This window comes from Perissodus microlepis, chromosome 11, assembly GCF_051167445.1.
Source record: "Perissodus microlepis isolate ML-2025 ecotype Zambia chromosome 11, ASM5116744v1, whole genome shotgun sequence".
NCBI classification, from domain to species: domain Eukaryota; kingdom Metazoa; phylum Chordata; class Actinopteri; order Cichliformes; family Cichlidae; genus Perissodus; species Perissodus microlepis.
In genome coordinates this window covers 19917815-19932267 of record NC_140471.1, presented here as the reverse complement: position 1 = coordinate 19932267, position 14453 = coordinate 19917815, and the positions used below count along the sequence as shown (strand labels likewise).

Below are 14453 nucleotides of genomic sequence, written 5' to 3'. Positions count from 1 at the left end.
TTATGTAGGTACAGGACGTGGGAATTTTACATGTAATATGAGGTGACTGTGATTTTGTCTATGAAGTTTTTTGTGTGTGTTTAATTTGAGGCACGGTTTCCATCTACATGTATGAACCTGTTATGGTGAGCTTGTCTGAGCAGAAACATTCCACACGTTGATTCTTAACTGCGCATTTCCTTCATGTCCTCATATCAACAACTTTCATCTACTGCATAATCTGGGTTTCTTGTGCTGTGACTTTATGTGATAAATTGGGGAAAATATTTTTTTTCCAGCCATAGTACATTGAAGTCTTGTTTTCCAGTGTTGCATAATATGTGTGGTTTCCCAGAAGCCTGCCATAATTCTTTACTTTGCCACAGTTTTCCTGGCAAAGCAAAGCACAGAGACACAGAGAGACAGAGAAGCTCAGATAGAAAACTAAAGGGCTCTCTGAAACCTGCCTCCAACCTTTTGCCACGGAGTTTCCCAGATTAAACAGACTTCAGTCTGAGCCAATCCTAAAATGGGAGGGGATAGACCAATACAAAAACTGACTCAGGACTGAAAAATCTGTCAGTCTAGAAAATGACAGAACAGACACATGAACTTGAGAGGCAGTCAGATGGTCCACTGGCACTTTTTCCGGAAGATTTCCTTATTTGAAGTAACAGTAATTTAGTTACAACTGTCTTGAACTTGGACACATTACTCATAATATTCACATTGCAGTCCAGCTGTCACTGGGCTTGCAGAAGACCTGGTAGAGCGTTTTGTTCTTTCAGAACCACAGGAGGTATTCTCCCTTTTTGTGTCAGACTGTGGCCGTGTTGTGTGACAGACTGAGCAGCATGTCAAAGGAGGTGAATTCAGAGAGCGTATCTCTGTGTCCTTTGAGCACAGCAGCAGCCACTGAGCAGGAGATGCTATGTATCTTTGGGACGGGGGACTTAGGGCGCTCTCTGGGCCAACGTTTGCTCCAGACTGGCTACAAGGTGGTGTACGGCAGCCGCAGACCCCACAGCTGTGGCCCATTGCCTCCGGGAACTCAGGTACAGAGCATGATGTCTGTTGTTTTTGTTGTTCTTGTTCTTATTTGACAGCTGATATCACAACATGTGAACTGAAGGATAGTCCTTAACCAAAACAAATACCCGTTGTCATGGCTACTGAACGGACTCACGCGCAGACAGTTCTTTCTAAGAGACCAAAAGGAGATTTATTTACAACAGGGATCACCTCAGTGCTATATATATGTACAGTGATGTCCAGGGCTCCAGGGAGAGAAGGGGGGGAATCCACACACATGCTTCCTCTTCCACACAGTCACCGCCACAGCTCCTCCGCACACACCCACTCCTCTTCAGCCGCACTCGCTCCAAAACTCCACACACGCTGCCACACCCGGGTAGGTCCCGTGATTTGGTCCAGAAGAGGGATATCTACACACAGAAGTTAACGTTAGTTCCACAGCAAAATACATACAAGGGATTCTTTTGAAAATGCCGAGAGCACGAACTCAGGCGGTTCAACGTTCCAGCGGTGAGCTGCTCTGTGCCACTGCCTTAAATAGCAGCTGGGGAAATCAGCCAGATCAGCAGCAGGTGGACACAATCACACAGGTGCGTGGGCCAAGAGCGAGAGCCCGTAACGAGCTCCACCCAGGCAGAGAGGAGGAGGAAAGACAAGGAAAACAAAAACAAAAACAAACAACAACAACAAAACCTGTAGCCAGCGTGAGCCAACCAGAGAGACACGGGGACCGTGACACCCGTGTTCAAGTGCATAGTTAATGCTGTGAGAAAAGCAGCTCTTCTAATCAGGCTTGACCTTGTTTAGCTAAACATGTTTGCTGATAATTTGTGGACGTGCAAGCATCTCTCCAGATGTTGCTGTTTTTGTTTGTGCTCTACATTGTGCATTGGTTTGTTTCTTGTCCCGACTGAACTAGAATGTCAAAATAAATGAAACCATTTGTCAGCGGTCGTGTTACTATGTGTCATGGCCGTGCGTGACAGTTCTCCTGTGTTTATGTCTTGTGCAGGCGATGAGTCATGTGGCTGCAGCCCAATCAGCCAGCCTGGTTTTTGTTTGTATTCACAGAGAAAACTACAACTTCCTGGAGACGCTTGCACCTCAGCTCAAGGGGAAGGTATTTGTTGCACAGTGAGATGACTTTGTGTGACAAAGCACTTGGATCATTTCTAACTTTTCATCCACTGTATTGATTTAATTGATTGGAAGGTTCTGGTGGATGTCAGCAACAACCTCAAGAAGAATATGTACCCCGAGGCCAATGCTGAATATCTGCAGAGGTAAGAGGAAACTAGGGCAGTAATGTAATAATATGAAATATTGGGATATCTCATGGACCATGTGGGTTGAATCACCTAAAAAAAAAATGTAAGAACATGAGGCAAATGATTGTTGTTTAATAACCAGGCTAATCCCTGGAGCTCAGGTGGTGAAGGGTTTTAACACCTTGTCTGCATGGGCCCTTCAGAATGGACCTTCAGATGCCAACAGACAGGTAAAAGCTACATCTGCTTGTTGTGTTAAAATCTCCTTGCTTGCATGTATACTAGGGGTCATGTAAAAGGCCTTATAGTAAAAACTATTACGTATTTGCATGCAGAACCACATGCATTTGACAGTCTCTGATATGTTCACACAGCGGCTGCTGACGAAGAAGTTTAAAATAATAATCTCTTTCCTAAAGGAAAATATTTCCAACCAAATTATATTATTAACTCATTTTGAAGTTTTGATCAAACCAAAGCCAAGCGAAAGAGGAGGAGAGGAGTCAGCCTCATGTCTTTCCTGAGAATGCTGTCTCTGTGGTATCCTTGAATCAATTAACTCCACACTCTCTCTTAGATCTAAGCTTCCCATCATGTGTTTTGCTCTCTCACTGCAGCATGTGTGTATTTTTCTGCTCATTTTGATCCAGTTTCAGAGTCCCAGTGGATAATAAATAAAAAATAAAAACCACAGGAGAACGCGTGTGTTGTGGGGAGTACATGTTTATGCACTGGACTATGTTTAATTTTGAGCACCATCAGCAACATTGCATAGGTGTTGAGCATTCCTATGACCACACTGACTGTCAGTGTGTCTCTGTTGGTTGATCATCATGTGTGTGAGATTCATAAACATAAAAGTGTAAATGTAGAATGATGAAAACCTGCACTTCTCACATGGGGCGCTTCTTGAGCGTTAAAAAATATAGATTGTTTTTCTTTCCTCTCCAGGTGTACGTGTGTGGGAACAGTCTTGAGGCAAAGCAGGTAGTAATAGAGGTGGCTACCAAATTAGGCTTCACTGTTCTGGACAGGGGGTCTCTGACTGCAGCCAGAGAGCTGGAGGATTTCCCTCTGCAGCTCTTCCCAGAGTGGAGGCTGCCCTTGCAATTGGCCACCGGCCTCACTGCCTTCTTCTTCTTCTATCTACTCATCAGAGATGTCATCTATTCGTATGTGGTGAATGATAAAGACATCTCCTTTAGAATCATGGCATCCTTGGCCAACAAGGTAAATCCTGTTTATTACCTTACAAATTAGCACATGGTGCACTTTGAAAAGTCAACGCCAAATGTATCCCATAAAAAATGACTGAACAAATAAAAAGTTTTCACTTAAAACTCATGGTTTTTATCCTCAAAACAACTTGCGCTGTAACTGTCTCCGTCTTTCAGGTGTTCCCCATCGTGTCGCTCATTATGCTGTCTTTGTGTTACTTGCCTGGAGTCATAGCTGCCTTCCTTCAGCTCTACAGAGGAACTAAATACAAGTCAGTAATCAAAATAGGATGCAATTATATTTAATCCCAGCAGAGAGGTGTGCAATTTTCTAATCATTTTTGTGCCATACTACTCAAACCTATGTTTCAGGCGTTTCCCCGACTGGTTGGATCGTTGGATGTTGTGCAGGAAACAGCTGGGACTCGTAGCTCTTGCTTTGGCTTCTCTGCATGTGCTCTACACTCTTATCATCCCTATCAGGTGTGTAAGAGCTGCGCATCTTCATGCCTCTTCATTAAACATATCTGGGACTGTTTATAACTGCTCACTAGAATAACATTGTTTGGGAAGATGTACATGGTCCCAAATGTCATTGACTTTCTTTTGGTCTCTGGTCGCCACATCGTTGACAAATGCTTCATGTGTGGATTCAACTTCAAGCACTAGTTTTAGACTACCCATAGATGACATGTCAGGGTCTGGTTGCCTAGGTAACCCTTTCACATATATACAGCTATAATGATAAGCCTAAATCATGCTTTAATAAACTTGTGAATAATGTTAATTCAGCAATTCTTGTGAAGTCTTCATCTAGGTTTTATTTCAGATCTTAAAGAGTTATGCCCATCTGAATTGTCCACGTGATTTTTCTCTAAATAATCATTTTTGCCCTCAGATATTATGTGAGATACAAACTGGCAGCACATACTATCTCACAGGTAAGACTTGGAAACATTTTTAATCATACCTAGTTCCACCACTCCATAAACAGCTGGTAAAAATGTTTACTGTGATTTTAAGATCAAGGAGAACAAAACGTTACCGTTTGACACCACCATGGCCTGGCGTACTGACTCGTACTACGTTATTGGGATTCTGGGATTTGGCCTGTATCTCCTTTTGGGAATAACCTCCCTCCCTTCTATCAGCAATGTGCTCAGCTGGAGAGAGTTCAGCTTTATACAGGTAAGACGGATATAAAATGTAGTATCTAAAGTGATGTATCCCTAGCAGAAGGGGATTGATCTTTGAATTTGTTAGAAGTCTGGCAGCCAAGTTTTCAATGAGCTGGAAGCAGAAGAGAAGGGATTTATAGTAGCCTAAACATCATGAGATGAAAGCATGGAGCACTTTAGCAAGACCTGCTAGACAGTAAAGAAAAGAAAGTAATAAAAACGTTAACTGGAGAAAGCTTAGACCCAAAGTTGCTTTGTAAACCTGTCCTAACAAGTTAATAGAATTGACCTGCTCATCCACTTATTTAGAAAATATAGCTGACTTAAAATGTTCTTATTGAATAAAAGAGGCCGGAACTATATACTGTACCCTGTTAACTTAAGTTGTGAATCAAGAGCCAGGGTGCGTTTATCAAAGAGATCTATATAATCACACCACTTTTTACAATCAGAGGAACTGTCCTCCGATGGTCACTAAAACAAATGCAGGTTTTCCATCTTTGATTTATAGTATGTGGTTCGTGCAAACTCATATTGGCACATTAGCGAAACAAAACTCTTGGCCTGATGAGTGAATCCTGTTTATAAGAAGAAAAACTTCAAGTCACAAGTGGAGGAATGAGAGTGTGGGATTTTTCCCTGGAGCTGGCCCACTGATGTTCCGAGCAATCCATCCAACAGATTTGTGCTTGTACAGAAGTTGGCATCTTTGCTTTTTACTGGAATCAATTAATATCAGATAGAAAATGGAAAACATGCTCTCCATCTAGAGCAGGGGTGTCAAACATAAAGCCTGGGGGCCAGAATCAGCCTGGTGAAGACTCCAAACCAACCAACTGGATGGTTTTGGAAACAGAACATTTGGACATTTACATCTGTGTTTTCAAAAGTTTTACAGATTTTCCTGATGATAAAGAGATTCCCCATGGCTATCCATACAAAGCCAAACTAATTAAGTTATAGATTTCTATAATTTAAAGATGTCACAAAGATAAAATGTGTTTGACATCCCGGATCTACAGTAAATGAGCATTTTTGCTACTCTCTGGTTTACTCAATCACGCTTAAAAATAAAAACAAAAATAACAGAATTTTCAAAACTTATTTTTTTTAAACAAAGAAAAAATAAACACAGTGGTAGGAAAGAGCATTTCTGTGATATTTAATCTGTCAATTTCTCATAAAATGAATACAATAAAGCTCATTGGTAAATTTCATTTGTTTCAACTGATAATCTCTTCACTTGGCCAGGAAAAGCTGCAAATGACAACCAGATTGATGATTCAGTTAACACAGGGATGCTTTTTATGAAATATCCCTAGTTGGCACTCACTTCTAATATGTCGGCTGGAGATGCTTTAAAGTGCACCCTGAAATTTTCCACGTACTGCTACTCCACTATTGCACCTATTTATACTCGAGGCTGCTGAGGAGCAGTGAAAATTGACAGAGAGGCTACTGCGTCTTCAAGGAAGGATTCTGGCAGAAAAATTGTTTGGTAAATTCTTCACATTGTGTCTAATTTGCAAAGGTACAAACTGTGACTGGCAAGAACAAATGTGGATAGGAAAACACACACATGGGCCAGGCAGCTGTGTTAAAGTTCCCACTGGAAACAAACTGTCAGAAATCTGTTAGTTATATTTCCCTCCTTCTCTTTCTAACTCTGTCTTTACTTAAACAGACACAAATAATGTTTACCTTTGTTCCCACTCTGACCAATCAAAAATGAAATGGGACACACTACAGGGAACAAACTCATTCATAAATGTATCTGGGTCATGTCAAGCTCATATTCTTATTCCACCCCTCCCTTTACTCCAGCCCAAATTAGAGCAGAGATTTAAATGTTAAGTTATGCACCAGATGTAATTTGGGGGCATATATTATCCTGGGCCTCAGTCCTAAGGCTTTGTTCATGTGTATATAATGTATTTAAATGTGCACAAGTATGTATGTGTACCTTTATGTATATGAGTACACAAAGTCAAAGAGTGCATGCGTTGCACATATGGAGCTATGTCTCTATTAAGGTCAGCTTGTCACTGCAGTTTTTGACTTCATATAAAAGTAAAGAAATTGTCTTTTATCTTTATTCTTTTTTATTTTATTCACATTTATCCCTCAGCACCTCTCTCCTCTGAGTAGCTGAGGCATTCACACACAGACGACATGTTCCTTATGCATAGATGCAAACACGTCTGCCAGAAAGAAAACTGACTGCACATCATAACATCAATGCTTTCTGAAAATAAATGTAACTGAATGAACCTGTTTCATTGTTTTACTGTCTTTCAGTCTAAGCTGGGCTACCTGACACTGTTCTTCTGTACATTTCACACCTACCTGTACGGCTGGAATAAGTTTCTTCAGCCTTCATCCTACAAATGGTTTATGCTCCCTGGCTACATGCTTAGTCTGGTGGTGCCTTCTGTGGTGTTAGTGCTCAAGCTGCTTCTCCTCCTGCCTTGCGTGGACAGCACTCTCACCCGGATTCGACAGGGCTGGGAGAGAACTGATCCCGAGCAAGAACGCAAAAAATTACTCCTAACATAAGGCAATGGCACTGCAGGTACAAATGAATTATACACACAGACGCAAAGGCATAGATGTCATAGAGCCAGGATTATATGTTTACAAGAAAACTGTTCAGTGTTGTAAACGTGGTACATGTAAAAGCAGCTTTCCTTTGCCTTTGTGTTCGCCTCCATTGGAGCTCAATATTTTCCACATGTACCTCCAGAAGTGTTACATAATGTAATCTGAGATTCTGTGTTGTGTCCTCTATGACATCCTTATAAAAAATAAAGAAAAAAGAAAAAATACTATCAATCTGAACTTGCAGTGTGTAGTGGGTTATGTTTATTGCATTTATGGTTACGTATTTGGTTCTCACTGCTTTTCCTTTGTTCTTTCTTGTTAAACACCCATTATGTTAATTGTAACCGCTGTAAATACTCTTTAAAATAAACAGCAGTGTAACAGACCAAGATTGTCTTGTCTTGTCTCTCTTTCTGTATCTCATTCTATCCAGAAGTTCAAACTTTGGGAGATTTCCCTGCTGAGTTGGCTGTGTCTCGTTTAGTCGTCTCGGTCTGATCCCTCTCCAGGGTTCATCCCTCTGGCTGATCAGATAGCGTTCTCTCAGAAACATTTGGCCTGAAAACCAGCCTTCTCCCCAGTCACCGCTGGATCTCATCACTAGGAAAGAGGAATTTAAGACTCCTCCATCACCGTCGTCTGTTGAAAGAATCTATTGTTGGGTTGTCACAGTTCAGATAGCCCCGTGATGTTGCGCTGCATCAAGTCATTTCCTGAAGTGAGTAAGAACACGTAAACGTCATTTTATTAGTAGCTGTAAATGAAATCTAATCATGACAAGTACAGGCGTAGATGTGAAAGAATGTAGTCAAAGTAAAGGATACACCATTCCTGTGACTCCTGCTGAGTGTGATGGACCGCGCAGTGAAGGAAACTTAGGCACAGGTTAAAGTCCAAAAAAATGATTTTTTTATTTAACCCAAAAAACATAATTGGTTAACTCATGCAAAAAGAATCAAAATCTTGGGCCCATAAAAGAGGTCAAAATAACAGAACTCTACTCAAAGTTGACAACACTACTGATACCTCAAACAAACTGACCTAACTTAACGAGACAAAGGGGAAACTTAAATAGTGGCTGATCAGCCCACAAAAAACACGAGAAGGGGTAAAACACACAAAACCTAACTAAACCTAACATAATGAACTCCAATTCCCCCCCATGGTCCCAAGTTATGGCATGAACCAATTTGTAGTCTTCCTTTAAAGCTCGCTCCGCCCCTTTTCCACCTCTTGGCTCCTTAATCAAGGGACTGGAACAGCTGCAACTAAGGTAACTCAGAAAACAAAAGATTAATCATACATAACAGTGTAAACTAAAATGTGCGCACTTATTTTAGAATGCAGTGTTATGTGGATATGTGAATTAATTCTAAACCAAAACCAGTTATTTATTGTCCTGTAAATTAATTCCCATATGTAAAGAAAGACAAATGCAATGTTACTTATAAGCCTCTACACTAACATGGTGGGTATTACCACTGTGTGGCTGTAAGTGCAGCCATCACACTGAGATAAAAACCTTCCGGTCTCATAAAGTTGCCTTTTAAATGGCCCTTATCAGTTAAAGATCTATGCCACCGCTGGTGATGTCAGTCAAAGTTGAACTTTTTGCCCTATCCATAAACAGGTGAAGTGATAACAACTTACTTGAGCCAGTTAGGATATGAAGGAGTGCCCTTATAACGCCATCTAATAAGGACAGTCCAAGGAATGCTATCTCTGGTAATGATAACACGTAATAAAGCAATTAAAGGACTCCAGAGACAAAATATAAACTAAGAGGCAGTTTTATTGCTGGGAGTTACAAATGGAAATACAAAATACAAAGTCTTGACGTGGCAAGGCATGAACCACATACACAGAACTTCAAGCTAGACACAAGAAATGAAACAGAGCACACAGCGCAGAGAAAACTCAGCGGCAAGACTGACATGAAGACTGACGACATGACAGGAAACAGAAGGAAACTGAGGACTTAAATACACAGGGGAGGCAAAACAAAACATAACACACGCAGGACAAGAGACTATCAAAATAAGACAGGAAGTAACACACAGACATCTGAACTAGACAGTGGGATATGACCGGGCTGAGGAACAGAGAAGGAGAGAGGGACACATGGGGAAACATAGGTAAACATGGAGACGAGGCTGACTTTCACAGAAGTCGATGAGGACAAAACAAAAAACACCAAAAGCAACCTAACAATGTCAAACAAGACTAGAGACTCAAGAGTAAACCGCACAAAGCTCAAACTTAAATCATCTTCTAAAGGTTAAAATGCACAATAAAAATCAAAATGCTGGGTCAAAAATTCAGGACCATGACATCACTTATTTGATGCTTTCCAAGCAAATACTCAAAACACCAATTACCTTCTGTTTTGCAAGATGCTAGAAATAAAGCAAGTGCTTGTTGGTACTGATGTGTGATGTCCATGTGAGGGATTGTGTGTTTTTGTTTGTTTTATTGTGACATCCACAAGAAAATAGCTACATACCTGGGAATACCATCAGCTGGAGGGCACTGGAGTTACAGACTTTAGAAAGAGTGCTGAACAGGCACATGCACAGATAGACCCCAGGTGGTGCTCAAGCACCTGACCCTTTGGGCAGGAAAGTTTTTTCCCCCACGTGTGTCTATTTTATAATTTTACATTTTAATTTCAAAGTAGTCCCATGGCACCAATTCCTAATTGAAAGCATGTAATGCCCAACAATTGTGTTTTTATAATTCTGCAATGCCGTACACCCCCTGGCCCCTGCATCGCCTTTCCTTGTTGTCACAATCAGTTGCTCGTGCCATTGGAGAGCTCTGAGGAGCAGCGTCACATCTCAGACCTGCTTTTACTGATTACAGACAGGTAACATTAGTGTCTGCACTGGCCTCATCCACATTTGTTATTGCTATGTAATTAAAAAACCACTAAAACACGTCAATTTAGGCAGTCAAACATTAGCAATTATACCGCAACATTAGCTTTTCAAATGCAAGGTACTCAAATTTAAAATGCACAAGAGAAGTCACTTTCACTCTTTGTATGACAGCAGAAATAATTACGTGATCATTAGTCTAATATTTTGGTGTCAGAAAGTTTAGTCCTCAATCTATCGTACATGTCAGCTTTCACAGAATGTTCAAAACTGAACTATTATCAGTACCATTGTTCATTACATTATTATTATCATTATAAATGCCTTAGTGTAATACAGAATAACCATTAATTATCATGTACAATGTTAACTTTGAATTCACCAATGACAGCTCTATGCGAACAAAGGACAGGTTATAAAACAGCAAGACAGAGATCGACAGCAGGCGTCCCTCTTCTGTCCACGATCACGCCATCAAACAGTGAGGAAGATGAAAGAACAAGTAGCTTATATAAGCAAGTAATTGCTATGGTCCTGGATACCATTAGATTTTTTAATATATATGCCACCAAAATTTGGCATTATTGTGTTGTTAGCTATACAATGTAACATGAGCTACAACTCTTAGACATCACTTTGAGAATTTTCCATAATAATTTCATATCTCACTGTTTTATTTCCCTTAGTCAAACGTTTTAAGCTCATTAGTCTCCCGTTTATACTCAGTTCATGGTTTAGTTGAGTATTAGTACAAACCAAGGAAAGTTTCAACTGAACTGACCTTCAGCTCTGTAGAATTATCAGCAATACTGCAGATTATAGGAAAAAAGAAAAAAGTAGGAAAAAAGAAGAAGTGGATGAAGGAAGTGAACACACTGACACAGACAAACCGTCAGAAATGGGGAAGAAGTATATAAAACTCAAACTTTCACAACATTCACAACTGCTGCACAGACAGTACCAGATACAGATTTCAAGGTAAGTTGAAACATTCAAAACTGGCATGTGTAAGAACGTAAACTTCATTCTGTTATAAACAAAACTTCATTTTCTTTCATTTTGTTTTTACAACGAGTAATACAGGTGAAGTAGATAATTTACGCCTCTATTGGTTATTGTAGGAATCCAAAGCAAGCAGTAAATTGGTGTCACTAGTCTTGAGAATAATTCGAAACAGTTCCATTTATATAATTAAGTATAATTTGTGCTGTGATTTTTTGCCTTGTATTAGATGAAGCTGTTCCCTGTACTGGTGATGCTGACAGCATGTGCTGCAAGACCTCAAGGTATTTTGTTTTTTTTGTGAATACAACAGCAGATTTCTACGATGTTCATGTATTTTGTTATTCACTTTTAATGATACTTTGTTTTTTAATAACGTTATTAAAATTTCTAGCCAATCTTTGTAACAAGACTGAGAAACAAAAAGGATTTACATAAATTTAAAATTTGTATTTTTAATGTTGTTTCTTTCTGGCTTCATGTGAATTTGACTCATTGAAAACCTTTGAGAAAACTATAGTATTTCCTTCTTTTAAGTTTTCTTATTAATCTTATTAATTTCTTATTAAATCTGAGTGTTGGCGGGACCCCGTGCACATGCTTCTCTGTGTTCATAATTTCCTGCATTTTCCTTTTTCATAAAAAAAGGAAAACCACTTGAAAAGTGTCTTCCTCTTTCTCTCTTCTCAGATTTGTCTGGTAAAATGTTCACTTTCCCACTGGAATCCAACAGAGCTCATGTGAGGCTGAATGCGTCGAGATTGGAGTTCAGTTCTTTAACACTCTGTCACAGGTAGCAATGAATATGTATACATTTCCTATAAGAAGCGACTGTATCTCTGATTGTGAAATAAGTCATCCTTTGCCATGCCTACAGATCATTTACAGACCTTAAAAGAGACCACGTTTTGTTCTCTCTGGCTACACCTGTTCATTCCAATGACTTCCTGATCTTCTGGGATGGTACAAATAAAGAGATTGAGCCCCATATCAGGGACAGGAAAGCTGAATTTGGAGGACGAGACTACAAGCCAAACATGTGGCACTCTATCTGCACCACGTGGGACTCTGACTCTGGACTGGTGCAGATTTGGTTTAATGGGCTACCTTAGATTAGGAAATTTGTCAGCACTGGAACAAACATCGTAGGACCTGTTATAATAATTTTAGGACAGGTACATGTTTTATTGATAAATTATATATACTTATTTAGAGTCAGTCAGACGCTGTATATACTAATAATGTACTATATGTACTATAATATACAATGTAGTTTTAATCTATTGTATCTCAAACACTGCATTCTTTACAGGAGCAAGATTCCCACGGTGGCGGATTTGACATTAAGCAGTCTTTCGTTGGCATGATGTCTGACGTCCACTTGTGGGATCACATCCTTTCCTCCTGTGAAATTCAAAACTATGTGGATGAACTAAACTTCACGCCAGGGAATGTGTTGAACTGGAGCGCACTGGAATTTGAGATCATAGATAGAGTACTGATAGAAAATAAACTCATGACGTGTCACTAATCAGAAAATTACAAAGTCAAAAATCTGGTCAAAAAAACTACTTTGTTTTTATGTCCATCATAAAGAATATTTGATGATTTTTTTACGATAATCATATGAAAGCGTTACACTGGTCGCTTTGATTACGTTACATGTTGGTTAATCCATGAACAACATTGAGAACAAAAACTGGTGAGCATAAATATAAAAAATAAAAAATAATTTTACGAATTTCTAATTGTAAATTTATTGTAAAGTGAACAATAAATTGACAATTCATCAACTTGTGCTATAAATGTTTTTCTAGTCAGTGCATGACAATAAAATGTAAAAAAAAAAAAAAAGAAGAAGCTTTTTTTTGCCAAAATATCACCATCAGCACTGTGTCACAAACTGCAATCGACAGAGAAGTCCAAACTTCTCCATTAAATCTGAAAACTCTGCATCTCTACTTAAGTATTTCAACTTAATCTAAAAGGTGGTGTTTTAGATGTCGCCCTCTACTGGCCAAAACTGATAAATGCAGTTTTTTTCCTTGTTTTGGCTTTTTTAAAAATAATCAGATCGTTCGAGTACTATTTGTGTAATTTTATGAATAAATGGACCTATACCATATACACAGAAGACTCTGGGATTTTTATTGTTTATGTGAGTAGTTCCTTTTTGACAGATGCCCCACAGTGGTGCAATCCGTGAAACTCACAGATGAACACACACTGTGTAAGAACACTGATAGCTGTGTTTGTTTTATTTGTTTAGATCAAACATGACTAAACACATAAAAGTGTTTTTAGATTACCATAGAGCTGTTTAACGCACACATCTATTAAATCTTCATGTATTTACAATACAGAAATGGCATTGCCATGAAAATTGTGTTGCTATGTTCAGTTAAAATGTTCAAACGATCAATGAGTGTAAGTAAACAAGTCCAAGGAGCACATGCAGGAGCAAACAAGTGCTTTGATAATAAAATTGGGGAAAAACGTGCACTCACGTGGACTTTTGATTGCCGTGCAGGTTGTTCTTCAGCCAAACAAATACTAACTGTCAATAAAAGTCAATAAAACTACTTCTGCCATTCATGCGTCCAAAGTCAAAGTGAAAGTACAGAGACTTGATCTGTAAATGACTGCAGAATATCAGCTCTGGTAGAAAAACAACTCACCAATCACCTCTATTTTTGATATTTCTGTTGGGAACTAAAGAGAACCTCTTGAAGGCCCAATTCTTAGTGTTAGTGACCTTCTGCATTTCCACTAAAAAATAAAAAAATATATAAATTCAACAGTAAATTTGCATTTATTACATGTAACTTAGCACTGGCTGGAATTAAATAGGACACAATAATGCTATAAAGTGCGTAAGATATTTTAGTTTGGACCAAACTGTAATGCAACTGGTGACCAAAGTAGGACTTACAGCTTTATTTACAGTCTCCCACTTTCAGAGGCTCAAAGGAAGTTAATCAAACTAATATAAGGATTGTTTTAATATGATAATAGGATGAAAATTCTTTACTGTCTGGAATCCAGAACCCATGAACATCATCCGATGTGTGTTTCCTGGCTTTAGATGCTCTCCAAGGCCTTTATAGCAGCCGCATTCACTTGCTGCTTGTTTGTGGGTTTTTCAGCCGTCAGTTTTGTCTCTGGAAACTGAAAAACTAATTAAGTCAAGTTAAATTTGGTTTAATCTGTCCAAAGATTTGTTTCCTGTGCATGCTCTTTTACATGTTTTCTGGCAAAGTCTACTCAGCCATTTTTGTTCCAAGTGTAACCAGTTGT

The 14453-nt window shown here is 39.2% G+C and overlaps 1 protein-coding gene and 1 pseudogene across 2 annotated transcripts; both read left to right on the top strand.

Annotated features, from left to right (window-relative positions):
* The first annotated feature begins 470 nt into the window (after positions 1–470).
* On the top strand, positions 471–7663 carry steap4 (STEAP family member 4). Its single transcript, XM_084943024.1, has 10 exons — positions 471–1034; positions 2027–2134; positions 2227–2297; positions 2425–2512; positions 3234–3512; positions 3677–3771; positions 3872–3982; positions 4398–4440; positions 4523–4687; positions 6976–7663. Exons 1-10 carry the CDS (start codon positions 834–836, stop codon positions 7231–7233), a joined length of 1419 nt encoding a protein of 472 aa, XP_084799150.1. The 5' UTR covers positions 471–833; the 3' UTR covers positions 7234–7663.
* Positions 7664–11056: 3393 nt separating this feature from the next.
* Positions 11057–13281, top strand: LOC146377646 (serum amyloid P-component-like; annotated as a pseudogene). The gene is made up of 5 exons (XR_014801602.1): positions 11057–11132; positions 11386–11440; positions 11847–11949; positions 12034–12331; positions 12469–13281. The product of XR_014801602.1 is annotated as a serum amyloid P-component-like (transcript).
* The last annotated feature ends 1172 nt before the right edge of the window (positions 13282–14453 follow it).